Source organism: Staurois parvus, unplaced genomic scaffold (assembly GCF_062004578.1).
Source record: "Staurois parvus isolate SC_StPar_1 unplaced genomic scaffold, SC_StPar_1.0 ptg000299l, whole genome shotgun sequence".
Lineage (NCBI taxonomy): Eukaryota > Metazoa > Chordata > Amphibia > Anura > Ranidae > Staurois > Staurois parvus.
The window spans coordinates 23,325,107-23,347,470 of record NW_028318095.1 but is presented as its reverse complement, the minus strand read 5'-3'; the positions used below and the strand labels follow the sequence as shown (position 1 = coordinate 23,347,470).

At 39.9% G+C, this 22,364-nt stretch overlaps 1 protein-coding gene across 3 annotated transcripts in view; it reads left to right on the top strand.

Annotated features, from left to right (window-relative positions):
- The window catches only part of CORO6 (coronin 6), a 127,321-nt gene that overhangs the window by 6,000 nt on the left and 98,957 nt on the right, over window positions 1–22,364 (top strand). For 2 of the 3 annotated variants that reach the window (XM_089683038.1, XM_089683037.1), the window contains exon 2: window positions 20,998–21,121. The exons of the other annotated variant lie outside the window; for it this stretch is intronic. In XM_089683038.1, coding sequence (XP_089539164.1) covers window positions 20,998–21,121 — 124 coding nt within the window. The remainder of the gene's footprint in view (window positions 1–20,997; window positions 21,122–22,364) is intronic. 3 annotated transcript variants of the gene reach the window in all.

Genomic DNA, 22,364 nt, shown 5'->3' with positions numbered 1-22,364 from the left:
GTGTCAAAATCCTGACCGTTTTGCAAGATCCAGGATGCTTGAGAGGTATTAGAGAGAGAGTCATGTTCTGATCCAAGAAACCATAGGATTTGTGTCAAAATCCTGACAGTTTTGCAGGATCCAGGATGCTTGAGAGGTAACCTGTAAAATGTGAATTTTTTTTTATTAGATATGTTTCATAACAGAAAGTAGAAAATATTTTTTCCCCCAAAATTTTCAGTCTGTATTTGTTTATATAACAACATTTTTTAAAAATGTCCTGATCAAATACCACCAAAAGAAAGCTCTATTGGTTTGAAAAAAAGATATAAATTTCATTTGTGTACAGTGTTGCATGATCGCACAATTGCCAGTTAAAGTGGTGAATAGCAAAAAAAATGCCCTGGTCGTGAAGTGGGTAAAACCTTCTGGAGGTCAAGTGGTTAGTCGATGCCCACTATTCAGCACAAGCTATCCACACTCATCTTTACTACAGAGCATGGCATGTCTTCCCTGTCCCTACGTGTCCCTCATACTCGAGTTAACAAATGGGAGGTATGCTACATGGCAAGGGCGGACTGACCACTTGGAAACTCGGGCACTGCCTGAGAGCCCAGGGACAGTAGGGGGCCCCATGAGATGCCCCTGGTACCTTTTTCATAGGCTTTTTTGAGTTTGGGAAAGGACACGGGCCCCATGATCCCCTATTGCCCGGGGGCCCCATGAGTTGTCAGTCTGCCCCTGCTACATGGACTTGGTCACCTAGGTGATACATTTACAAATCTGGTGAGAATTCTTTAATGGTACAGGTTATTTCTGTTTCATTTGCCAGAGGTAGGCTAGATAGAAGCTAAGGCCTCAGCATGCTTCAGAAGAAGCTTTACAGGAACTAACTACCAAAAACATGTGCTGCAAATCTTCAGGCAGAAGGTCTGTGACCTTTCACAGACTTTTAATTTATTAATGCTAGTGATTTTTAAAACATCTGTAGAGCATCTAACGCTTCAATATAGTGATGGGCAAATATGAACATACGATTCATTAGATTTGCTACAGGTTTAGCAGGTTTACCACTTTAGGTGATGAGAAGAGACCTTTAAAATCATGGTGATGCTAGACTGAAATATTGAACGTTTGTCTTACTAGGTAAATATTTGTTACAATTGTGTGACCTTATTTAAGGTCAGAAATACTGTATTTCTGCACAGAAATACAGAAAACTTACATACGTAGGTAACCTCTCAAGCATCCTGGATCCTGCAAAACTGTCAGGATTTTGACACAAATCCCATGGTTTCTTGGATCAGAACATGACTGCACAGTGTCGCTATTCTGCACAGCAGGCACAGGACAGGAGAAATCAATTAAACAGCAGCTGGTCCACCGTTTAGTAAAAGTGTATTCTGTCATTGGAAAGTGTAACTAATCAGATGCCCTGGACCTGCCTCCAATACGCTTGTTCTGGTACTGTCATGTGACCGTGCCATATCTTTCTTGATTGGCTGCTATTTGAGAACCTCTGAATAGTTACACATTAGAATGATGGTGTGCACTTTTACTAAACTGCAGATCAGTTATATTTGGTTGTCATCTATGTGAATGTAAAAATGAGGACAATGCAAGGCTGATGAGAGGAGGGCGAACTGGTGAGGAGGAGGAGGTGCAGAAAGAAGGGACAACATAGTACAACTGTACACCTTTCACAATGAACTTTATTATTGGCAACAGTTTTCCTCAGCCCCTGATTGGATTTGTGTGTACAGAGGTACCAGGGCATGCACGGTCCTCTTTCACACTTAATCTGTGTGTACTCATGAGGCAGGATTATTGTGGATTAGGTTTAGAGACTCTCATTCATAGCACAGTAATTATTGAGTATGTTGTGGGTACAAGGAGACTGTAAAATGTGTATACAGTATGTAGGCTTAACCATGCTCCTTTAACCACTTGCCACCCCACCACACAGTACATTTACTGGCAGGGCAGCAAGGCATGCAGAGTCACATATATATATAATAACTGCCTTTTTCTGGGTATGCACATTCCCCCCCCCCCTCCATACTCTGCTGTGATTGGACACAGCACGAGTTTGGCAGCTGATTTCTGCCAATGATTATGGCTGAAGTCAGCTGATCGGCTCTGAAACACAGAACTCTGTGTACAGGAAATAGCAATCTGACTGTTTTTTCTCCCTGCAAAGCAAGGAGAAAAAACAGCCATATAGTCAAGTAAAAGCAGCATATATTACACACATTACACATTGTTAGGCACACAATTGACCCACTGATTGCCCCTAGATGTTAACACCTTTCCAGCCAGTGTCATTAGTACAGTGACAGTGTACAGTATTAGGGTTCATGTACACTGCAGCTCCTAAACTGACGTTCAGGAGCTGTAAAGCAGCCCCTGAACTGTCCCTAATGTTTTCCTATGTGTCCATGTACACATACAGATGAAACTCGAAAAATTAGAATTTCGAGCAAAAGTTCATTTATTTCAGTAATGCAACTTAAAAGGTGAAACTAGTATATGAGATAGACTCATTACATGCAAAGCAAGATAGTTCAAGCCGTGATTTGTCATATTTGTGATGATTATGGCTTACAGCTCATGAAAACCCCAAATCCACAATCTCAGAAAATTTGAATATTACATGCAATCAATAAAACAGGGATTGTACATAGAACAATATCGGACCTCTGAAAAGTATAAGCATGCATATGTACTCAGTACTTGGTTTGGGCCCCTTTTGCAGCAATTACTGCCTCAATGTGGCGTGGCACGGAAGCTATCAGCCTGTGGCACTGCTGAGGTGTTATGGAAGACCAGGATGCTTCAATAGCGGCCATCAGCTCTTCTGCATTGTTCGGTCTCAAGTCTCTCATCTTTCTCTTGGCAATTCCCCTTAGATTCTCTATGGAATTCAGGTCAGGTGAGTTTGCTGGCCAATCAAGCACAGTAATCCCACGGTCATTGAACCAGGTTTTGGTGCTTTTGGCAGTGTGAGCAGGTGCCAAGTCCTGCTGGAAAATGAAGTCCGCATCCCCATAAAGCTCGTCTGCGAAAGGAAGCATGAAGTGCTCCAAAATCTCTCCATTCTTCCTCCATACTCTGGGTCCTTGGTTTCTAAATTAGATGCAAAAGTTGCTCTCATCAGAAAAGAGGACTTTGGACCACTGAGCAACAGACCAGGTCTGTTTTTCTTTAGCCCACGTAAGGCACTTCTGACATTTGTTGTTCAGGAGCAGCTTGACAAGAGGAATATGACATTTGAAGCCCATGTCCAGGATCCGTCTGTATGTGGTGGCTCTTGATGCACTGACTCCAGCCTCAGTCCACTCCTTGTGAAAGTCCCCAACACTTTTGAATGGCCTTTTCCTGACAATCCTCTCCAGGATGCTTGTGCACCTATTTCTTCCATATTTTTTCCTTTCACATAACTTTCTATTAATGTGCTTTGATACAGCACTTTGGGAACATCCAACTTCTTTTGCAATTACCTTTTGAGGCTTTCCCTCCTTATGGAGGGTGTCAATGATGGTTTTCTGCACAACTGTCAGGTTAGCAGTCTTTCCCATGATTGCGATTCCTACTGAACCAGACTGAGAGACCATTTAAAGGCTCAGGAACCCTTTGCAGATGTTATGGCTTAATTAGCCGATTAGAATGGGACACTTTGAGCCTAGAATATTGTACCTTTTCACAATATTCTCATTTTCTGAGATTGTGAATTTGGGGTTTTCATGAGCTGTAAGCCATAATCATCACAATTATGACAAATCACGGCTTAAACTATCTTTCTTTGTATGTAATGAGTCTCATATATTAGTTTCACCTTTTAAGTTGCATTACTGAAATAAATTTAACTTTTGCACAATATTCTAATTTTTTGAGTTTCACCTTTAGTCCTTTACAGGCAGTTAAGTTAACAGTCGTTTTTTTTAAACGCACCAAACTTGCGTTCAGGACTATATTTTACCAGCGTTCCAAACGCTTATAAACGCGTGTAAACACGGTTAACTGTGTTTATAAGCGTTTGCTTTTATAAGCGTTTTTTAACTGTTCCATGTCCAGATGCTGTCCAGAGCCTTTTTTCATCATCAGAATGCATGCAAAACGTTTTCCATGTATTCAAATGGACCTAGCACACCAGCGTGGTCAGTTCCAGGTTTTACGTGAAGGAAAAAGTGGTAGAACGTACCACATTATGCTCATGATGGGATCCATAGTGAATACAACCAGAAAAGACCGGTAATCTCAACACATACTGCTCTCTCTGCTTCTGCTCTCTTTATTCCTCTCAAAATGTCCTGAAATAGTTAATTTGTTACTATTTTTTTCAGTGCATTCTGGGCATTTGGGAGGGTCTCCTGAGGTTATCTTTTAAAAACACTTCTAAACGCAAACACACATAAACGCGGTATGCAAACTTGGCTAAACTGACGTTTTTTAACCTATGTTTTCCAGCAGTCAGCTTCCATTGTTCAGAAGAGTTTTCCAAATACCCCGTGTACATGAGCCCTTTGCATTGATCACTGTATTAATGTCATTATTGGTGTCAGTCAGTCAGTGTACTTCCCAGCCAGTATGTATGTATATATGTGTGTGTGTGTGTGTGTATATATATATATATATATATATATATATATATATATATACACATAATTATCTTAGTTTGTATAAGCTATAACTTTCACAACAAATTGGTATACTCTTCTTATAGGAATTTTTATTTTACCAAGAACATTAGTAATACCTCATCTGGAATATGCAGTTCAGTTTTGGGCACCAATTCACAAAAAGAACATTGGGGAACTGGAGAAAGTACAGAGAAGGGCAACCAGACTGATAAGAGGCAAGGAACTGAAATTATTCTCTCTTGAGAAGAAGAGATTAAGGGGAGATATGATCACCATGTATAAATACATCAGTGGTTCATATAGTGGACTCGGTGTAGAGATATTCACCCTGAGGTCATCACAGAGGACAAGGGGGCACTCTTTATGTCTGGAGGAAAAAAAATTTAATCTCCAAACACGGAAAGGTTTCTTCACTGTGAGCTGTGAAAATGTGGAATAGACTCCCTCAAGAGTTGGTTCTGGCCAGCTTAGTGGATTTCTTTAAAAAAGGCCTGGATTATTTATTGGATACACAGAATATAACTGGATAGTGACATTTATAGGTAAAGTTGATCCAGGGAATATCCGATTGCCTCTCGGGGGATCAGGAAGGAATTTTTTTTCCCAGCAGGTGCAAATTGGATCATACTTTGCTGGGGAGGGGGGGGTTGCCTTCCTCTGGATCAACAGTGGGTATAGGATTATAATATTTTTTTTTTTTTCTATGGTTGCACTGGATGGACTTTTGTCTTTTTTCAGCCAGACTAACTATGTAACTATGTAATATATTTTGGCCTAGATTTTAAAAAAAGTGAAATTTTTTTATTAGATATGTTTCATAACAGAAAGTAGAAAATATTTTTTACCCAAAATTTTCGGTCTGTATTTGTTTATATAACAACATTTTTTAAAAAATGTCCTGATCAAATACCACCAAAAGAAAGCTTTATTGATTTGAAAAAAAGATATAAATTTCATTTGTGTACAGTGTTGCATGATCGCACAATTGCCAGTTAAAGTGAATAGCCCTGGTCATGAAGTGGGTAAAACCTTCTGGAGGTCAAGTGGTTAGTCCATGCCCAATATTCAGCACAAGCTATCCACACATCTTTACTACAGAGCATGGCATGTCTTCCCTGTCCCTACGTGTCCCTCATTCTCGAGTTACAAATGGGAGGTATGCTACATGGACTTGGTCACCTAGGTGATACATTTACAAATCTGGTGAGAATTCTTTAATGGTACAGGTTATTTCTGTTTCATTTGCCAGAGGTAGGCTAGATAGGAGCTAAGGCCTCAGCATGCTTCAGAAGAAGCTTTACAGGAACTAACTACCAAAAACCTGTGCTGCAAATCTTCAGGAAGAAGGTCTGTGACCTTTCACAGACTTCATTTATTAATGCTAGTGATTTTTAAAACATCTGTAGAGCATCTAACGCTTCAGTATAGTGATGGGCAAATATGAACATACGATTCATTAGATTTGTTACATTTAGGTGATGAGAAGAGACCTTTAAAATCATGGTGATGCTAGACTGAAATATTGAACTTTTGTCTTACTAGGTAAATATTTGTTACAATTGTGTGATCTTATTTAAAGTCAGAAATACTGTATTTCTGCACAGTAATACAGAAAACTTACATACGTAGCTACAGATAGTGGTTAAGTAAGGAAGGATGAAATAACTGGATAGTAAATTGGAAGATATGATATGTGCATGCTTTTTTTTCTTCAGATCTCTCATATCAGCCTCATCTGCTTACCTTGCAGATGTACACACTGTACTGCTAGGCCTGATGTCTATTAAGAAATAGCACTTTGCATAGACATTTTTATTGCTTAGTTTATTTTGTAATGAGAAAAATGAGTACTAAAAAGAGTAATTTGTAATCCTTTTATTAAAGATCAGAAAAATAAAATCTAAATTAATATTTATGCTGTCCAGATAAGCAATTGTGCTTTTATATATATATATTCATATACAGGCAAATGTTCATTATTTTGTATTTATAGTATATGTACAAGTTTAGACACCAAACCATTACTCAGCATTCCAATATTTATTGGGCTTTAAAAGCTGGAAGTCTTTAGCAGGCCATTTGCTGTTAAAGTTTTGGCTGATTATTGAGGAACCTGTCAAAATTCAATCAATGGGTAGCTCTTCCGTCTGAGATCCATTTGGCTTTTGTCAAAGGAACCTGGTGGAAACATTTTGGTCAAAATATTGGTTGAATCCAATCAGGTGCAGCTATTGTTCAGGTATTTTTAAGCCTGCAGGTTGAATGACTGGTATGTGGCCATCTCTCTGGGGTATATGACCACGCAGAGGTTGTTTGCTTTCTTTATGGCTTGATATCACAGAGGGCAGACAGGGCTGTAGATGGCCTTGTAGAAAAGCCCATGCTATATACTTTGAAAAATGCCATTCTCCATTATCAAGTACTGATTACATTTTAGATTAGGCCTGTCTTGCCACTAGATGTAGGCAGGGGCGGACTGACAACTTATGGGGCCCCCGGGCAATAGAGGATCATGGGGCCCCTGTGTCCTTGCCCAAACTCAAAAAAGCCTATGAAAAAGGTACCAGGGGCATCTCATGGGGCCCTGTACTGACCCAGGGCCCTTGGGCAGTACCCAAGTTTCCAAATGGTCATTCCGCCCCTGGATGTAGGTTGCGGATTCTCATATTTTACAGGTTGCTTGCTAGTGTTCTTGGTCACCAGAAAACCAGTGTATATACCATTACATTGGCTCTGTTTTAAAGTGTTTTTGTTTTACCTACCCATCCCAATGCTCATAACCCATCTCTTGAACCTAAAGCTCGAAGAGCATCCAGACATGGGAAGGAGCTTTACTCTTAACAGGTGATCAGACATCCTCAAATGATTTGTGCACTACTAGACGTTGCCTGGATCTACCTGGTTAGGTTAACACATGGATTTTGTACCTGTTCAGTAAAGTCCAGGAGAGGACCGGGTTTAGGGGCAATGAGCATTTGCCCCCCAGACCTGTTTTATTAGGATATGTTACTATTCAGATATTGGCCAAAGATTGAGAACCCCAGTCACTGACACAGGCTGGGCATTATATAGCTACTGTTCCTGCGATCAATTTATATCCACTGTACTTGTGATCAATTTCTGACAGTCATAAGAGAATTACAAAGAAAGCTGATGAGGGAGAGTGTTAAAAGGCTTGTCACAATAAACCATGTATTTTAGGAATGTCCACCTTTCACAAAGCTCACTAGCCCAACAAACAATAGCCTACATAGTACCCTTTTAGCTTACAGAAGCCTGTCCCTTTCATTAAAGGACTAGCTGATTGTGTTTCCTTTGCAGGATATGGTTCCTAGTCCTCCCCTGGTAAAAACGTCTTTCACTTTTCTATGGAGAAAATGGAAATAATGGCTGTCGTGCGCTGTATCCTACATGTTGGAGAATATCTGCATGCGTCTGATGAATGGAAGTGCTTGCTACCAAACCTGTAAAGCTCACAATGCAAACTTTTTAATGGTTGTCTTTGCCAGGTTGTTCAAAGACCGTTTTAGTGCTTGCTTGGTGTTCCATTATGACACAGGTCTACGGATCTAAAAGTTATTACTTACTGCTTTACTAACAGCAATGAGTTACCATTTCGATTGTATTGTTCTGTGAGTTTATCTTGTTCTTGATTTTGCAAACAGTATGGAAAAGGGGAGATAAACAACTTGGAAAGTGGTAACTTTTTTTTTAGTTCTTTTGACATGATGGTGACAGAGACAGAAGTAGTATGAATGTCTACATGCAGACTTGAACTGAGATGGTTCCAGTGGCGAAGTTACAGGGGTCACAATTATGATCCGGGCCCATGCTGCACAGGGGCAGTGTGGCCATCCTGTACTCCTGGATCGAGGGAGCGGTGGGGATGGCATATAGAGGAATCAATCTCTGCATGTTCCTCCTGCAGCCACTCAATGCCAGTAGGAGGTAGAGGAGGAGAAGCCAGAATTCAGAGGCTGCAGGAGCAACATGGAGAGAAGTGTTCCTATATATGCAGCCACCCCTGCTGATCCTCCTATCCAGCTATTTTTCTGGATAAATATTTGATTTACCAGCCCCTTCCTTTTCTGAATGTCCCAATCACTGACTCTGTTCATTCATAACTGAAACATGGTAAACTATGTTTTCTATATTTCGGTTTGTGAATTGAGGGGAAGCTATGTACAGAGCTACTCCTGTTCATTCAGTGCAGCTAAGGGCTCATAAATCTAATTTTTCTGTCTCAAAGGTGGAACAACAGAGGTCTGTTTAGACACTTGATATTTCATCAAACCCCCAAAGTGGCTTATAATAAAATTTTGTAAAAACAAAAAAGGTGACAAAAATGAGAAAACTACTGACACCAGTAATGGAACTACCAGGATCACAACGTTTGCCACCAGGCTCAGAGGGAAGAGCCCCAGGAGTGGGTTAGGGGGACCCTTTATGATTTCTTGCACTGGGGCCCTGAAAGTTCTAGGTACGCCGCTGGCTGGTTCCCATGCTGCGTTTGTACCTTTTTCTGTGAGTTTCCCTTGTCCTTGATTTTGGAAAAGGTATAACAAGGAGATAAACTATTTGATAATTGTTAAAGCACTGTTTTTCATACTCTGTAGTGACAGACAGAAGTAATATGTAATACACAGAAGTAATACATGCAGGCTTACAATTTGTTTTGCTGATTTACAATGATTATGATACAGGACTGTATGTTGTGCTAATATGATATATATTGCTTCGTTACAATGCTGTTTGCTTTCAGGTGTTGCTTGGTATGTTTGAGTTTACTGACTGAGAGATGGCCGAAGAACACATAATGCATTTACCTGTCGCTTTAGATCTAGTTGATTGACCACCGGTTGTATACTGTATACTCTTTAATGAAAACCTAACAAGGCTTAACATTATTCGTGAATATTTGATTAATGTGCTGTCATATTAAAAACGTCAGGCCCAAGTGAAAGCAAACACATTAGTCCACAACAATAAACCATCTATTTCTTTTTTTTCTTTGGTTCATTGCAATAAAGTAGTGAAAGCTGATGCACTAGAGGTCAAAACCCAACTAAATGGCCTAGTGATCAATGAAAAACCTATGGCTATTTCAATGGATAAACATGAGAAATTCCTACAAATATGGTCTATGTGGATCATCTACTCACAACCTAATAAGAGAGTTCTAGGTTTATGATATAGAAAAGGAGGTTGGCTGGTCCTCGGGGATGAGGATTTCCCCTCTCTCCTCTCCAAGAATGCCCTTTTCCCACCCTTCCCTCCTTGTCTTCTATGGATCTATAGTTTTCCTATTACCCTCTGTCCCTTTTTCCTTTCCTTCTCGTCCTATAGATAATGCAGTTATAGTATATTATCACACTGAAGCTACCCAAATGTTTGGGCTATCGCTATTCCCATTTTACTAGTTTTGAAAAATGGTAACAAAATCAATAGTATATGTATAGCCTTCAAAATAAAATTACTGAACATTCTACTTAATGAATAAGCAGGGAAATACCATTAAAGTGATATTAAAGTCTCTTTTTTGTTTACCTAAAATGAAAAGAGAGGTTTATACTTACCTATTCTGTGAAACAGTATTGAACGTCCTCTATTGGGGTCCCCTGCCAGTGCTGTTTGCTCCTCCTTTTCTGTGTGCCCCCAAAGCTAGCTGTGCACTATGGGGACACACATGCGAGCACGTTTCCAAGCCAGGCTGTGTGCATCCATAGACACACAGCATGGCTCGGCCAAGCCCCGCTCCCTCCTTACTGGATTTCATTGATCGTAGCAGGATCCTATTGCACGCACTGCTATTAATCTGTGCTATGAGAGCAGTGAGAGAGAGACCAGTGCTGCTGCAGATGAGCACAGCGCTGGATCAATGTAGGACTCGGGTAATTATTTAGGGGGGAAGGAACAAACTGCTAATTCATTAAGATGAAAAGCTTTTTGATTTTAGAACTACTTTTAAAAAGGTTGAGAATTTTTTTGTTACTTCACAATTGATATTAGGACCCTTTATCGATACTGTACTCAAACTTAATTACATTACTTATTCTGTACTTAAACTTTAATATATTGAACATAGAAACAGTTTTACTAAATAGCAATTGAAATAAAGGTAAATAGGCCATTTTGCACCAGAATGAATGATAATCAAATGAACATAACACAAACTTGTCTTGAAATTAAATCTTTATCTACAGCCTTCATGTTTTCAGCCTCATTGGATCTCCTATGCAGGACAATGAATTACTATAGAAACAGCCTCACTAAAATAAAAGCTACAGACCTTACCAGGCTATACTTTGAAGAATCAATATGGAGAATGTACTTTTAGTTAATGATATACAGAAACCCTATCAAATCACATCTCATGCATGCTGTTGGCTGGTTATTTTGGCTTTTGACCAAGTGCCTATATACACATTGTTCCTAGGGAGTCTAGTTTGGAATCTCCCTAATTAATCATCGATGCGCATAGTGTGGGCTCTATATTTAACTATATTGTTTTATCGGGAATATTGAGTCATGAGTGCACATTAGGCTCCCTAAATAAACACAATTTTTGGCATTCATAAATATCACAAATACCAAGAACACAGGGAGTTCTAAAGCAGTTGATCTTGGTTACTACAGGAATCCTAGGGACTTGTGCACATGAGTGTTTAAACCAGTGAAGTTCCCAACACGGATGTACAATAACATGCTTGTAAAAGCCCTCATTCATTTCTCCGGGGAATGCAGACTATAGGGCACATAGGATACGTCAATGATACAGCCAATCGAAAGGCATTGGAAGACATGCCAATGCAAACTGTAGCTCCTGAGATTCGATGCTGTCCTGTTTGCGGCATATAGCATACACTTACCATGGAGATACTAATGTTCATCTAATCACCAGACATGCGTTGGGTGTTTAAATATCTTTTTATGCCTGTTTGTATAGCACAATAGCATGTAAATATATTAGGATTATTAAATACCTTCGCTTTTGAAGATTTCAAAATAGAGGGCATTTAAATCAATGTTCAAGATGCTGTTCTATTTTGAATATTCCTGAAGAAGCCCTGGGTGGGGCGAAATGCATGGAATACATTTCGGGTTCCGGTGATGTCACGCCAAGGCAGCATTTCAGGGTTAGGATTTTTATCATTGCCTAACACAATTTGTACCAAGTGTGTGCATTTATTACTTACGGTATTTGAGATTTTAATTAAAAAAAAATTATGCTGTGGCAGATCTCTCTGTACTTGATGTATATGGAGTAATTTAAGCTCTGGAAGGTGGTACCAGAGTGGAGATTGGATATAAAGAACTGGAAAAACTGGAGAACTATTAAACGGGATTATTTCCTTCCAAGCTGAAGTGGAGTGTCAAAAAGCTGTTTAAGACTCATATAATCATATGGTTATAGGGTCAAAATGCCTCTGGTGAGTGGGGAATCACTTTCAGGGGGACACGGAGCACGTGTGAAGTTGATGAAAAGAGGAAGTAGTAGATCTGCAAGACTTGCATTTGAAGCACGGCATATATGGATGTATGATTGTATAGCACTTTATAAAAATTGCACAATATATGGATTTATACTTTTGCATTTAGGTGTTAAGCGGAAGGAGATGGTCCACAAAGGACTCTAAGCTGGCCACATATTTTGGTTAAACATTTTTTGTGCCACATATAGCTTTATATTTATTACATTCGCTTACATGGGCATAAGGACAGCACTGTCATTCAATTTTGATTTTTTTTTTGTTTTGTTATATTTGTGGACATTAAACCTCTGTCTTTTAAGTTCAAGGATTGTCTGTACTGTTGCATTTGTAGTGTATGGCAAAATCCACTCTCCTTCCCCTACAAAAAAACAAAACAAAACATGAAGCATGAAAAATGTGTCCAAAAATGCGCAATATTGTAGTACAAAACCTGAAAATCGCATCATGCTGCAGCAATAGTGAACCAAGGCTGATTAACATTCTAAAAACATGAATAGGCTACATGAGTTATACCAAAGACCCATTCACCCCCATCTATCTCCATTTTTTTTTTATTTTTACTCATGTCCCCATTTAGTGATTTTTGTACACCAATATTTGTATACTGCTAGTTATGCTAAAAAAATCTGGTTGCAAATATCCATTGAGTGTGTAATTTAAAGAAGAACATTCAAACAAACAGAAGATTGTATAATAAAGAAAAGTACCTTTTTAGATTGTAAGCTGCTTGAGGGTTTGGATGTACAATAATATATATATATATATTAGTAAAGCGCTGCATAAAGTGACAGTATATAAGTACCTGTAATAAAAAGTTCACCTTCTGACACGATTGTATGCTACAAAACGTTTATCCCTGAACAAATTCATATTTAAAACATTTTTTAAATGTACAGAGAATTCTAGGAACACGGCTATGCATAACAAAGCCTCTTCCATCCTCTGAACTCTAATTAGTGTAGCTGACTTTAGTGTGAAGTCAACTTCAGTAGGGAATTCTTGTCTCCCAAAATTAGAACATGTGCTCATTCCAAAGGCTCGCGTGGCAGAATTTGGTGTGAAGTATTGGCTGAGAACCAGTTTTGTCTGTCCTGTGAAAACCCTGCAGCAGCTCAGGGTTTCTGTGGACCATTACTGACACATAGGGTTTGATTTACTAAAACTGGAGAGTGCAAAATCTGGTGCAGCTCTGCTTAGAAACCAATCTGCTTCCAGAAGCCCCTTTTTTCTTTTTTTTTTCTTTTTTATTTCAAATACCCTCCACAATACCAATCAAATCATTAAACAAATCTTTAAAGAAACAAGTTTTGTAGCTCAATCACTGACACTGTGTTTCCACATAAAATAAAATGCAACATAGGGACAAGTGCAGCGCAATCTTAAATGCAATTCATCCAAGAGAAGTATGGGGTTTTAGGTTTTTTACAAATCATATCTACCTAGGTGGATGCAGCATCGGTCTCGGCATCTGACCCCACAAGCTCTAAGGCTGCGGATCGCTCAGTTCTCCGTACTCTGAGCAGAGAGCTGATCACTGTCGCTCTCTGCTCCCCCGCGCTCACTGCAGTGCTGGGCTATGGAGGGGGCGGAAGTGGCTGTCTCAGGTTCTCAGGGGATCTCTGAGAGGCCGAGTCAGGTGCCAGTCCAGGCTCCTGGGTGGATCCCGACCATATTGTCAGGATCTTTACCCAGCCTGGACCAGCTCTGTGACGTCAGCTGACAACAGGCTTCAGCCTGATGTCAGATGAAAACGGGTCACAGGAGTACAGAACAAACTTTAGCTGTATTTCAAGTGTTACAGCACATATTTTTTAATGGCGTGCTGTAAGTTCTACTTGAATGTATTATCCTTTTTGAATCTGCAAAATCTGAAATAACGTCTGATGATCCTACCGTGAAAGTCCTTGTTCAGGCGCTTCCTGTTATTGAGTCACAACTGTGCCCCAAATGTGCTTATGTGTTGTCATGCTGTTACATGCTAACCTCATGAAGACCACAAGCAGCCATGAAGACCACAAGCAGCCATGAAGACACTTTAGGCAGGCATGGTCCATTGCTGTACTGTAACTATTGGGGAGCCAGAGCAATGATGATGTACAGCTGACCAGTTCTATCTACCAGACCCTGTAGATAGAAAATTGCTGAATGAAGTTGCAGTAGATTGGCAGTGGTGAGAAACGAATAGGATTAAAATAGAAAACAGTATTTTATTAAATAAAAAGACATGGCAATTGTTTGATACACAGTGCTTTAGCAAAGTAAATGTCATTTAAAGTGGAAGTAAACCCACTTTGTATAATTTTATCTACAGGTAAGCTTATAATAAAGCTTACCTGAAGGTAAAATTAATTTCTCCTAAATGTGCACCATTTAGGACATATTCAAGTATTTTTTACAGCCGGCCCATGCGCTCTGAAGGAACGGCATACCCGTGCCATTCCTTTAGAGCACTGTGCTGTGTCCAGAGACTCCCATGTGCATGCACAGGAGTGACATCATCGCGGCCCAGCTAGTGAGATGGCCGGAGCTCACGAATCCAGAAGGAAGACCAGGTGAAGATGGAAGCCTCTACAGTGGTGATAGCGCACTGCTGGAGGGCTTTGTTTTAAGGTAAGTTTTCACATGTCTTTACTTTGAGGGGTATTTCTTATTTTTTTTTTTTTTTAGAATGAATGCGGTTTACTACTGCTTTAAATCTGCTGTATGCAGCACACCTTTTGAACTATGCACATTTAACAACACTTACTGCTGTGCAGAAAGGATTTCAGATGCTACTATTATTATTATTATTATACAGGATTTATATAGCGGCAACAGCTCAGCACTTTACAATATAAAGGGAGACGGTACAATTACAATATATTTCCGTACAGAAGGAATAGGAGGCCCTTCTCATGGAGCTTACAATCTAAAAAAGGGGGAGGTGGTACAAAAGGTGATAGCTGCAGGGGATGATCAGATGACTCAAGCACAGTTCTTAGGTGGAGGTGGGGTTATTCATGGAAGTCTACCCCACCTCCATCTAAGAGTTTTCAAAGATTGCCTAAAGTCAGACAGGGTGGGGGCTGACTGGACATACTGGGGTAGTGAGTTCCAGAGGATGGGAGAGGCTCTGGAGAAGTCCTGGAGGCAAGTGTGGGAGGAGGTGGCAAGGGAGCTAGAGGGCAAGATGTCTTGGGAGGAGTGGAGCAGGCGATTTGGACAATATTTGCAGATGAGGTTTTGTGATGTTGCTAGGGGCAGTGTTGTGGATGGCTTAGGATGCTGTGGTTAGTAGTTTAAATTTTATACATTGGGTTAGTGGAAGCCAGTGAAGGGATTGGCAGAGAGGGGCAGCAGACGCTGATCGGCTGGTAAGGTGTATGAGTCTAGCAGCAGCATTCATGATAGATTGAACGGGGAATAACCTGTGTAATGGTAGACCAGTGAGGAGAGAGTTGCAGTAATCAAGGCGGGATATAACCAAGGAGTGGATAAGTTGTTTTGTGGTGTCAAAATAATAATAATATAAAGACACATTTGCTTATGTATAATATATACATAAATGGTATTTTTGTGTGTTCAGATTTAAGCAAGTTGTGTTCCAGAATACTTTAGCTTGCCAAAACCAATGTAACTTCACTTTGTGGGCTGAAAGTTTGAAACGGAGTCATTATGGGTATAATCTACCTGAAATTTAAAGCAGTTATATCCAGATATAAAGATTTAGTCAAGTGAAGGTGAGGCTAACAGTTAATTGTTCCACATACTTCTACATCTAGACAAAGTTTTTTTTGTCCTCCTTTAATTTTCATTTAATTTCTCAAACAGTATCAGAATACTTTCCTCATTAATATTTCAAGGCAACACCATTCTTTTCATCATCTGCTAATGTCTGGTGATTAAACTTCTTAGCTAAGTTGACTATTTTAAGATCAACAGGGAAGGACATTTTCTGGTAATGCTTTCCTATCAATTCAGGTGTCCTATAATGGTTGCCAATAATGCTTTATTGACATTTGTTTGTTTATTTGACTTCATGTTTTCAAAGAATAATTTAACAACAAACTGCTAACTATTAAATTCATACATGTTTTAAAGAGATGTTTTACTGTCCAAACATGCCATCTGTCCTGGAGGTCTAGGAGACCCTTTTACACCTATAAATGTATGTTGTGGCTTTCCATTCATTGTCTATGGACCTTTGGTAAGGTTCAAGCAACACCAAAAATTTGTGGCTAATACAGGGCACAACGGCACATGTCTATTCACATTTATATTTTGAAATGTGTTGAAGGATAAAGTGTATTGTTTGCATTGACATGCATTGGACATAGCTCCCAACTGCCCTGATTTCGAGGGACTGTCCCTCATTCGTCCCTTGTTTTGGTCTGATCTATACAGTTGAATATAAAGTACACTACTTAGCTATTAAAGTGTTTTACATTGCTAAACTTTTTTTAATCCAGTTTCTAAATTGTTGCATTTGTAATTTCAAAAGCCAATATAAAGGAATAGTAGTTGTAAAAATGCACTTGTCAGTTTAACACTTTTTTTTTTTTGTACAATTTTCCTTTAAGGGGTGTGTGGCAGGGGGTGTGTCCTATACCTACATACTTTTGCTAGTAGGTGTCCCACATTCCCATCTCAGAAAGCTGGGAGGTATGGCATTGGGGGCCCATCAGAAATTAATGCTCCCTAAAAACACATGTAGAATATGAAGGCATTGGTATGAATCCAGCTAGAAGGTTTGTCACTATAATGCTTCAATGGCAGCGTGCACTTGTACAGGCACGTTGTAGCACACGTTCTCAAATGTTTTAATGCACTTTAATATGCAGTGAAGTAATACTTGATGAATAGGCAACCCCATGGCACATTCATTTTAAATGGCACTCTACACTGATGCATACTCGTACAAACATACCTTTTATCAGTGCCTGGCAGCACATGAAATAAAAATACATGCAATGTACTGGAGAAGAACAATTTAGGTGTACAGTTTGGTCTATGGTTACACATTGAGGGCCTACTGAAAATGAATGGGTCCATTCAATACCAAAAAAAGTGCAAAAATGTGTGAACAGACCTATAAACTTCTGCTAGACATCTTGGTCTGCAGGTAAGTGTGGAATAAATTAGAGGGTCTAGATTCTCTTCAGCAATAACCCAACCAATGAGAGCCTGGGTGACCGTGGTTAAATGGTTACGTGCTTCTGAGCTCTGGTTCCCAGTCTGTGACAACCCTATGCATTCTTAATTCTTAATACTCTTAATAGTATTCCTGATCCCATTATCTGGAGCAGAGTAGGCATTCAGACACTTAAAGCGGTAGTAAACTCTGCTTGTTTATTTTTTACCTACAGGTAAGCCTATAATAAGGTTTACCTGTAGGTACAGTAAATATCTCCTAAATGTGCACCGTTTAGGAAATATTTACTTTAGTAGCTGCTGGTGATATCACTGGCGTATGTGCGCTACACACTCAATAGATGAAATGCTGTTCATTAAAAGAGCCGTGCTTCAGCCACGCTGTTTTAATGCTCTCATGCATGGGAGTGAAGTCATCATGACTTGGCCATTCAAATGGCCAGAGCCAGCGAACCTGGAAGTAAAACTGGGTGAAGATGGAAGCCCTGTCAGCAATGACAGCACACCGCTGGAGGGCTTCATTCTAAAGTAATTCTTTCATTATGTGCTAGTATGCAATGCATACTAGCACATTACACTCTTAATTTGCAGGGTTTTTGTTTTTTTTTCTTTTTTTTTGTGGTTTACTACCTCTTTAAGCACATTTTTTCTGGCAGGGCATCTTCACACCTATGACTCCTTGAGAGAGGAATACAACTTCCCCAATTGGTATTTCTTCAAAATTTGGCATGTTATTAGGGCCCAATTTCTCCGGCACCTACGCTTCAACAATATCCTTTTGAAGTCTCTGAGAGCTGCTGACTCCATTAAACCCCTCTCCTCAATTTATGCCAATTTTTTACCTTATTATGGCCCTAAGACTTCTTCCTTGTCCCAAAAGTGGAAAATGATATCCATACTCTTTCAGAGGAGGAATAGGACGATGTGGAGGCCCCAGTACACTAAACATATAATCTCCGCAAGGACAAAATTGGTCCAACTAAAATTCTTTCACAGAGCAATATTGTCAACAGTTGCATCAACCCAGGGCTTTCCCACTTTGTAATAAATGCCAGAGTGCAACTGGTACCTTTTACAATATGGTATGGAGTTGCCTCCTAGTTTTTGCTTACTGGGGACAAATCACAACTAGACTGTCCAAAGCATTTAATCTACCAGTATCCCTTGATCCACTTCCATTGCTGGGAATTAGCAATGCTCTTACTATTTAAAAGCATGATAATTTACTGCTCTTTTCTGCCTCTTACTAAGCTGAAAAATTCTCCTTAAATGGAAACTCACCCCCTCTCTTTCCTATAATAATTGTTCTACATTGACTGGTGTTCAGCAATTAGCTCTGCACTTCCTATTACATACCTATATGAATAGCGGTTGCCCTGTCAAATATGACGAAGTCTGGTCCACATGGATAAATTCTGACACAGACACACACACCTTCCCTCTTTCTCAGGGGCTTTACATGTCTGCATTGCTGCTGTTGTGTATTGAAATGACCTACCACATCCTATACAACTTTAGTCTCTGGGAGCATAAATGGGTAATATGTCTTTTCTATACGATAAATTTGTATGATCTACATGGTTTGTGGTACAAATATTTGTAATCTGTTACATTGTAACTAAACATTTATAAAAATGCAACATTCCAAACAGAAAAAATAGAAAAAATATGTGCATAGTAAACAGAAATGTCCACTTTTAATCTTCGTTATGCCAAAAAATCAGTATCCACTTCACAATAAACTTCTAGATGCCACCACCTCTATAGAGCCATATGTATGGCCAATGTGCTCCACTGGATTTGCTCTCATCTGCAATATATGACTGAACTGTTAACTAAGGTCATATAGCACTTGTGTGCATGATATAGGGCTGCGGATGATAATCCCACATAGATGGGGAAGCTGTAGAATTCTCCTACGTTAGTCCTCCTCCACTCAGCAATCATCCTCACACAAAAATATGGAGAGACCACCAAACATGGTGCTTTTATCTTTTTTTTTTTTTTTTTTTTTAAACTATTTATTATTTAAAACAACTTCCAGTATAGCACTCACATTTCACAGGTGCCTTCGTGCACCACACTATTCCGTACAATGAAATGCCATTATTAAGCTTGTGATCTACCAGAACTCCCAGATCCTTCTCCACCATTGATTCCCCCAGTTGTACCCCCCCTAGTATGTATGATCATGCATATTCTTAGCCCCCAAGTGCATAACCTTACATTTATCAACATTAAACCTCATTTGCCACATAGTTGCCCAATTAAACAGTGCATTGAGGTTAGCTTGTAAATTGGAGACATCCTGTAAGGAGGTTATTCCACTGAACAGCTTGGTGTCATCTGCAAAGACTGAAATGGGATTTTTAATCCCAGACCCTATATCATTTATAAATATATTAAAAAGTAAGGGTCCCAACACTGAACCTTGGGGTACACCACTGACAACCCTAGACCATTCAGAGTATGAATCATTAACCACTACTCTCTGAATACGATCTTTTAGCCAGTTTTCTATCCATTTACATACGGATATTTCCAAGCCCGCAGACTTTACCTTACACATTAGCCATGTGTGGGGAACTGTGTCAAATGCTTTTGCAAAATCCAAGTATACCACGTCCACCGCCACTCCTCTGTCCAAGTTTTTGCTCACCTCATAAAAAGAAATCAGATTTGTTTGACCACTTCTGTCTTTCATGAATCCATTTTGTCTTGCTTAAAATATTTTTTTCCTGCAAGAACTCATCTATGTGATCTTTTATTAAACTCTCCAGTATCTTCCCAACTATAGAAGTTAAACGAACAGGTCTATAATTACTTGGTAAAGATTTTGGCAGTACATTGGCCTTACGCCAATCCAGTGGTACTATGCCAGTCATTAAAGAGTCCCTAAAAAAACCATGGCTTTGAAATGACAGAGCTCAATTCTTTAAGGACCCGTGGGTGTATGCCATCCGGTCCAGGTGCTTTATTCACCTTTTATTCTGTCTAAATATTTTTGGATCATATCAATTGTGAGCCAATGTGGATCATCTGGAGCTGTGTCAATACCATACCCATTATGGACAAGAGATCCCCCATGCTCCTTTTGTATACACAGAGCTGAAGAAGGTATTTAATAAACTTGCTTTCTCTTTGTCCCCAGTCACCCACTCTAGATTATTTTGTAAAGGGCCTACATGCTCAGACTGGACCTTTTACTAATAATATATTCAAAGACTTTTTTTGGGGTGGGTCCTGCTATCTTTTGCAATATGTCATTTGTTTTCAGTTTGCATATTCTGTTTATATTTTTAGTAATGTTTAAACCAGGGCTTAAAATTTCAAGTCCTGAGCTACTAGCCAGGCCTTAGAGTTACGTGCCACAGACAAACCGAGACACCTGTACACACACACAGACATGTACACACACGCACAGAGACACATGTACACACACACAGGCACGTACAGACACGAATACACACAGATACATGTACATACACAGAAATACACATCTTCCCTCTCTCTCTCTCTTCCTTCTCTCTCTCTCTCACCTCTCTCTCTCCCCTCTCTTCCTTTCTCACATTCTATGGGGCTGCACACAAACACCTTCTCTAAGGACTGCTGATCTCTGGGCAGCAGGAAGGGGGGTTGCAGCCCCATACGATCCGTCAGTGTAGGGAGGGAGGCAGGGAGATCCCACAGAACACAGCACAGCTCACCTGCACCGGGCTTATTCCTCTCTGACACTTCTCCTCTCCCTGCTCCAGGCTGTCCCCTGGTACTGGCTCATCAGCTGCTGGAGGGAGAGGTACAGGAGCATCTCTCTGCAACTGCCCTCCCCAGCATCGATTCTCCTGCTGACCGGGCGACTGCAAGGGTACCTGCGAGCAGGTGAGAGGAAATTTCTAGCCCTGGTTTAAACGATGATAGCTTTCCTTCATTTTTATATTTAATAAAAGCTCTTTTCCTATTATCTATAGATTTTTTAACTTTGACCGTAAGCCACATAGGTTTGATTTTTAGCCTTTTGAACTTGTTGCCCATGGGAATATCTTTAGCAGGGTATTCAAATACAGTCCTTTTTGAATAACTCCCATTTCTCTGTTGTGTTCATTGATGCCAATATTCCCTCCCAGTCTAAGTCTTGGAGAGCAGCTCTCGGCCTTGGAAAATTAGCTCTCTTAAAATTGAGCGTTTTTATTTTTGCCGTATGTGCTTTCTGTTTACAGCTAACAATAAATGAGATTATGTTATGGTCACTGCTACCCAGATGCTCTTTTATATGGACATTTGTAATAAGCTCTGCATGGTTTGAGATTACCAGGTCCAGCAGAGCATCATTCCTAGTTGGGGCCTCTATGAACTGTACCATAAATTTGTCCTGTAGTAGGTTTAAAAATGCCCTTTAACTGTTCCTGCAGTACCATTACTCCAGTCAATTTTCCATGTAGTTAAAATCCCCCATTATTATCACTGTCCCAGCCCTTGCAGCCCTTTCAATCTGTGCAACGAGCTGAGTCTACACCCCCTCAGTAACACTGGGAGGTCTATAACAAACTTCATTGATTACCTTTGATTTCATTGATTATGAACCCCCATGTGCAGTTCCACCCATAATGCTTCAGCCTCATCACACTCTCCATCAACTAGGTCCTCTTTCATACTCGCTCTGAGATCATTTCTCACAAAGAGACAGACACCACCACCTTTCCTATTTACCCTGTCTCTCCAAAAGAGAACAGGAATATTAATGGCCCAGTCATGTGAAGAATGAAGCCAAGATTCAGCAATGCCAATTAAATCATAGTTCTGTTCATGCACCAAAGCTTCCAACTCACCTATTTTGCTTGGCAGACTTCTGGCATTGGTTAACAAACACTTTAATTCATTGACACCTTGTGCACATGTATTTTGCATATTTTTTATTTTCATACAAATGGTACCAATTCCACTGGTTGTTTGTAACATGGGAACCTTCTAATCATCTGCCATAGCCCTCCCCCCATCTTTCCCCATTCCACCCACTAATAAGTACTGACCCCTGTCTCATCTAACTACCCCGTTATAATCTAATTCTCCCCCCCCTCAATCCTAGTTTAAATACTCCTCCAGCCTTCCCATAAATATCTCCCCC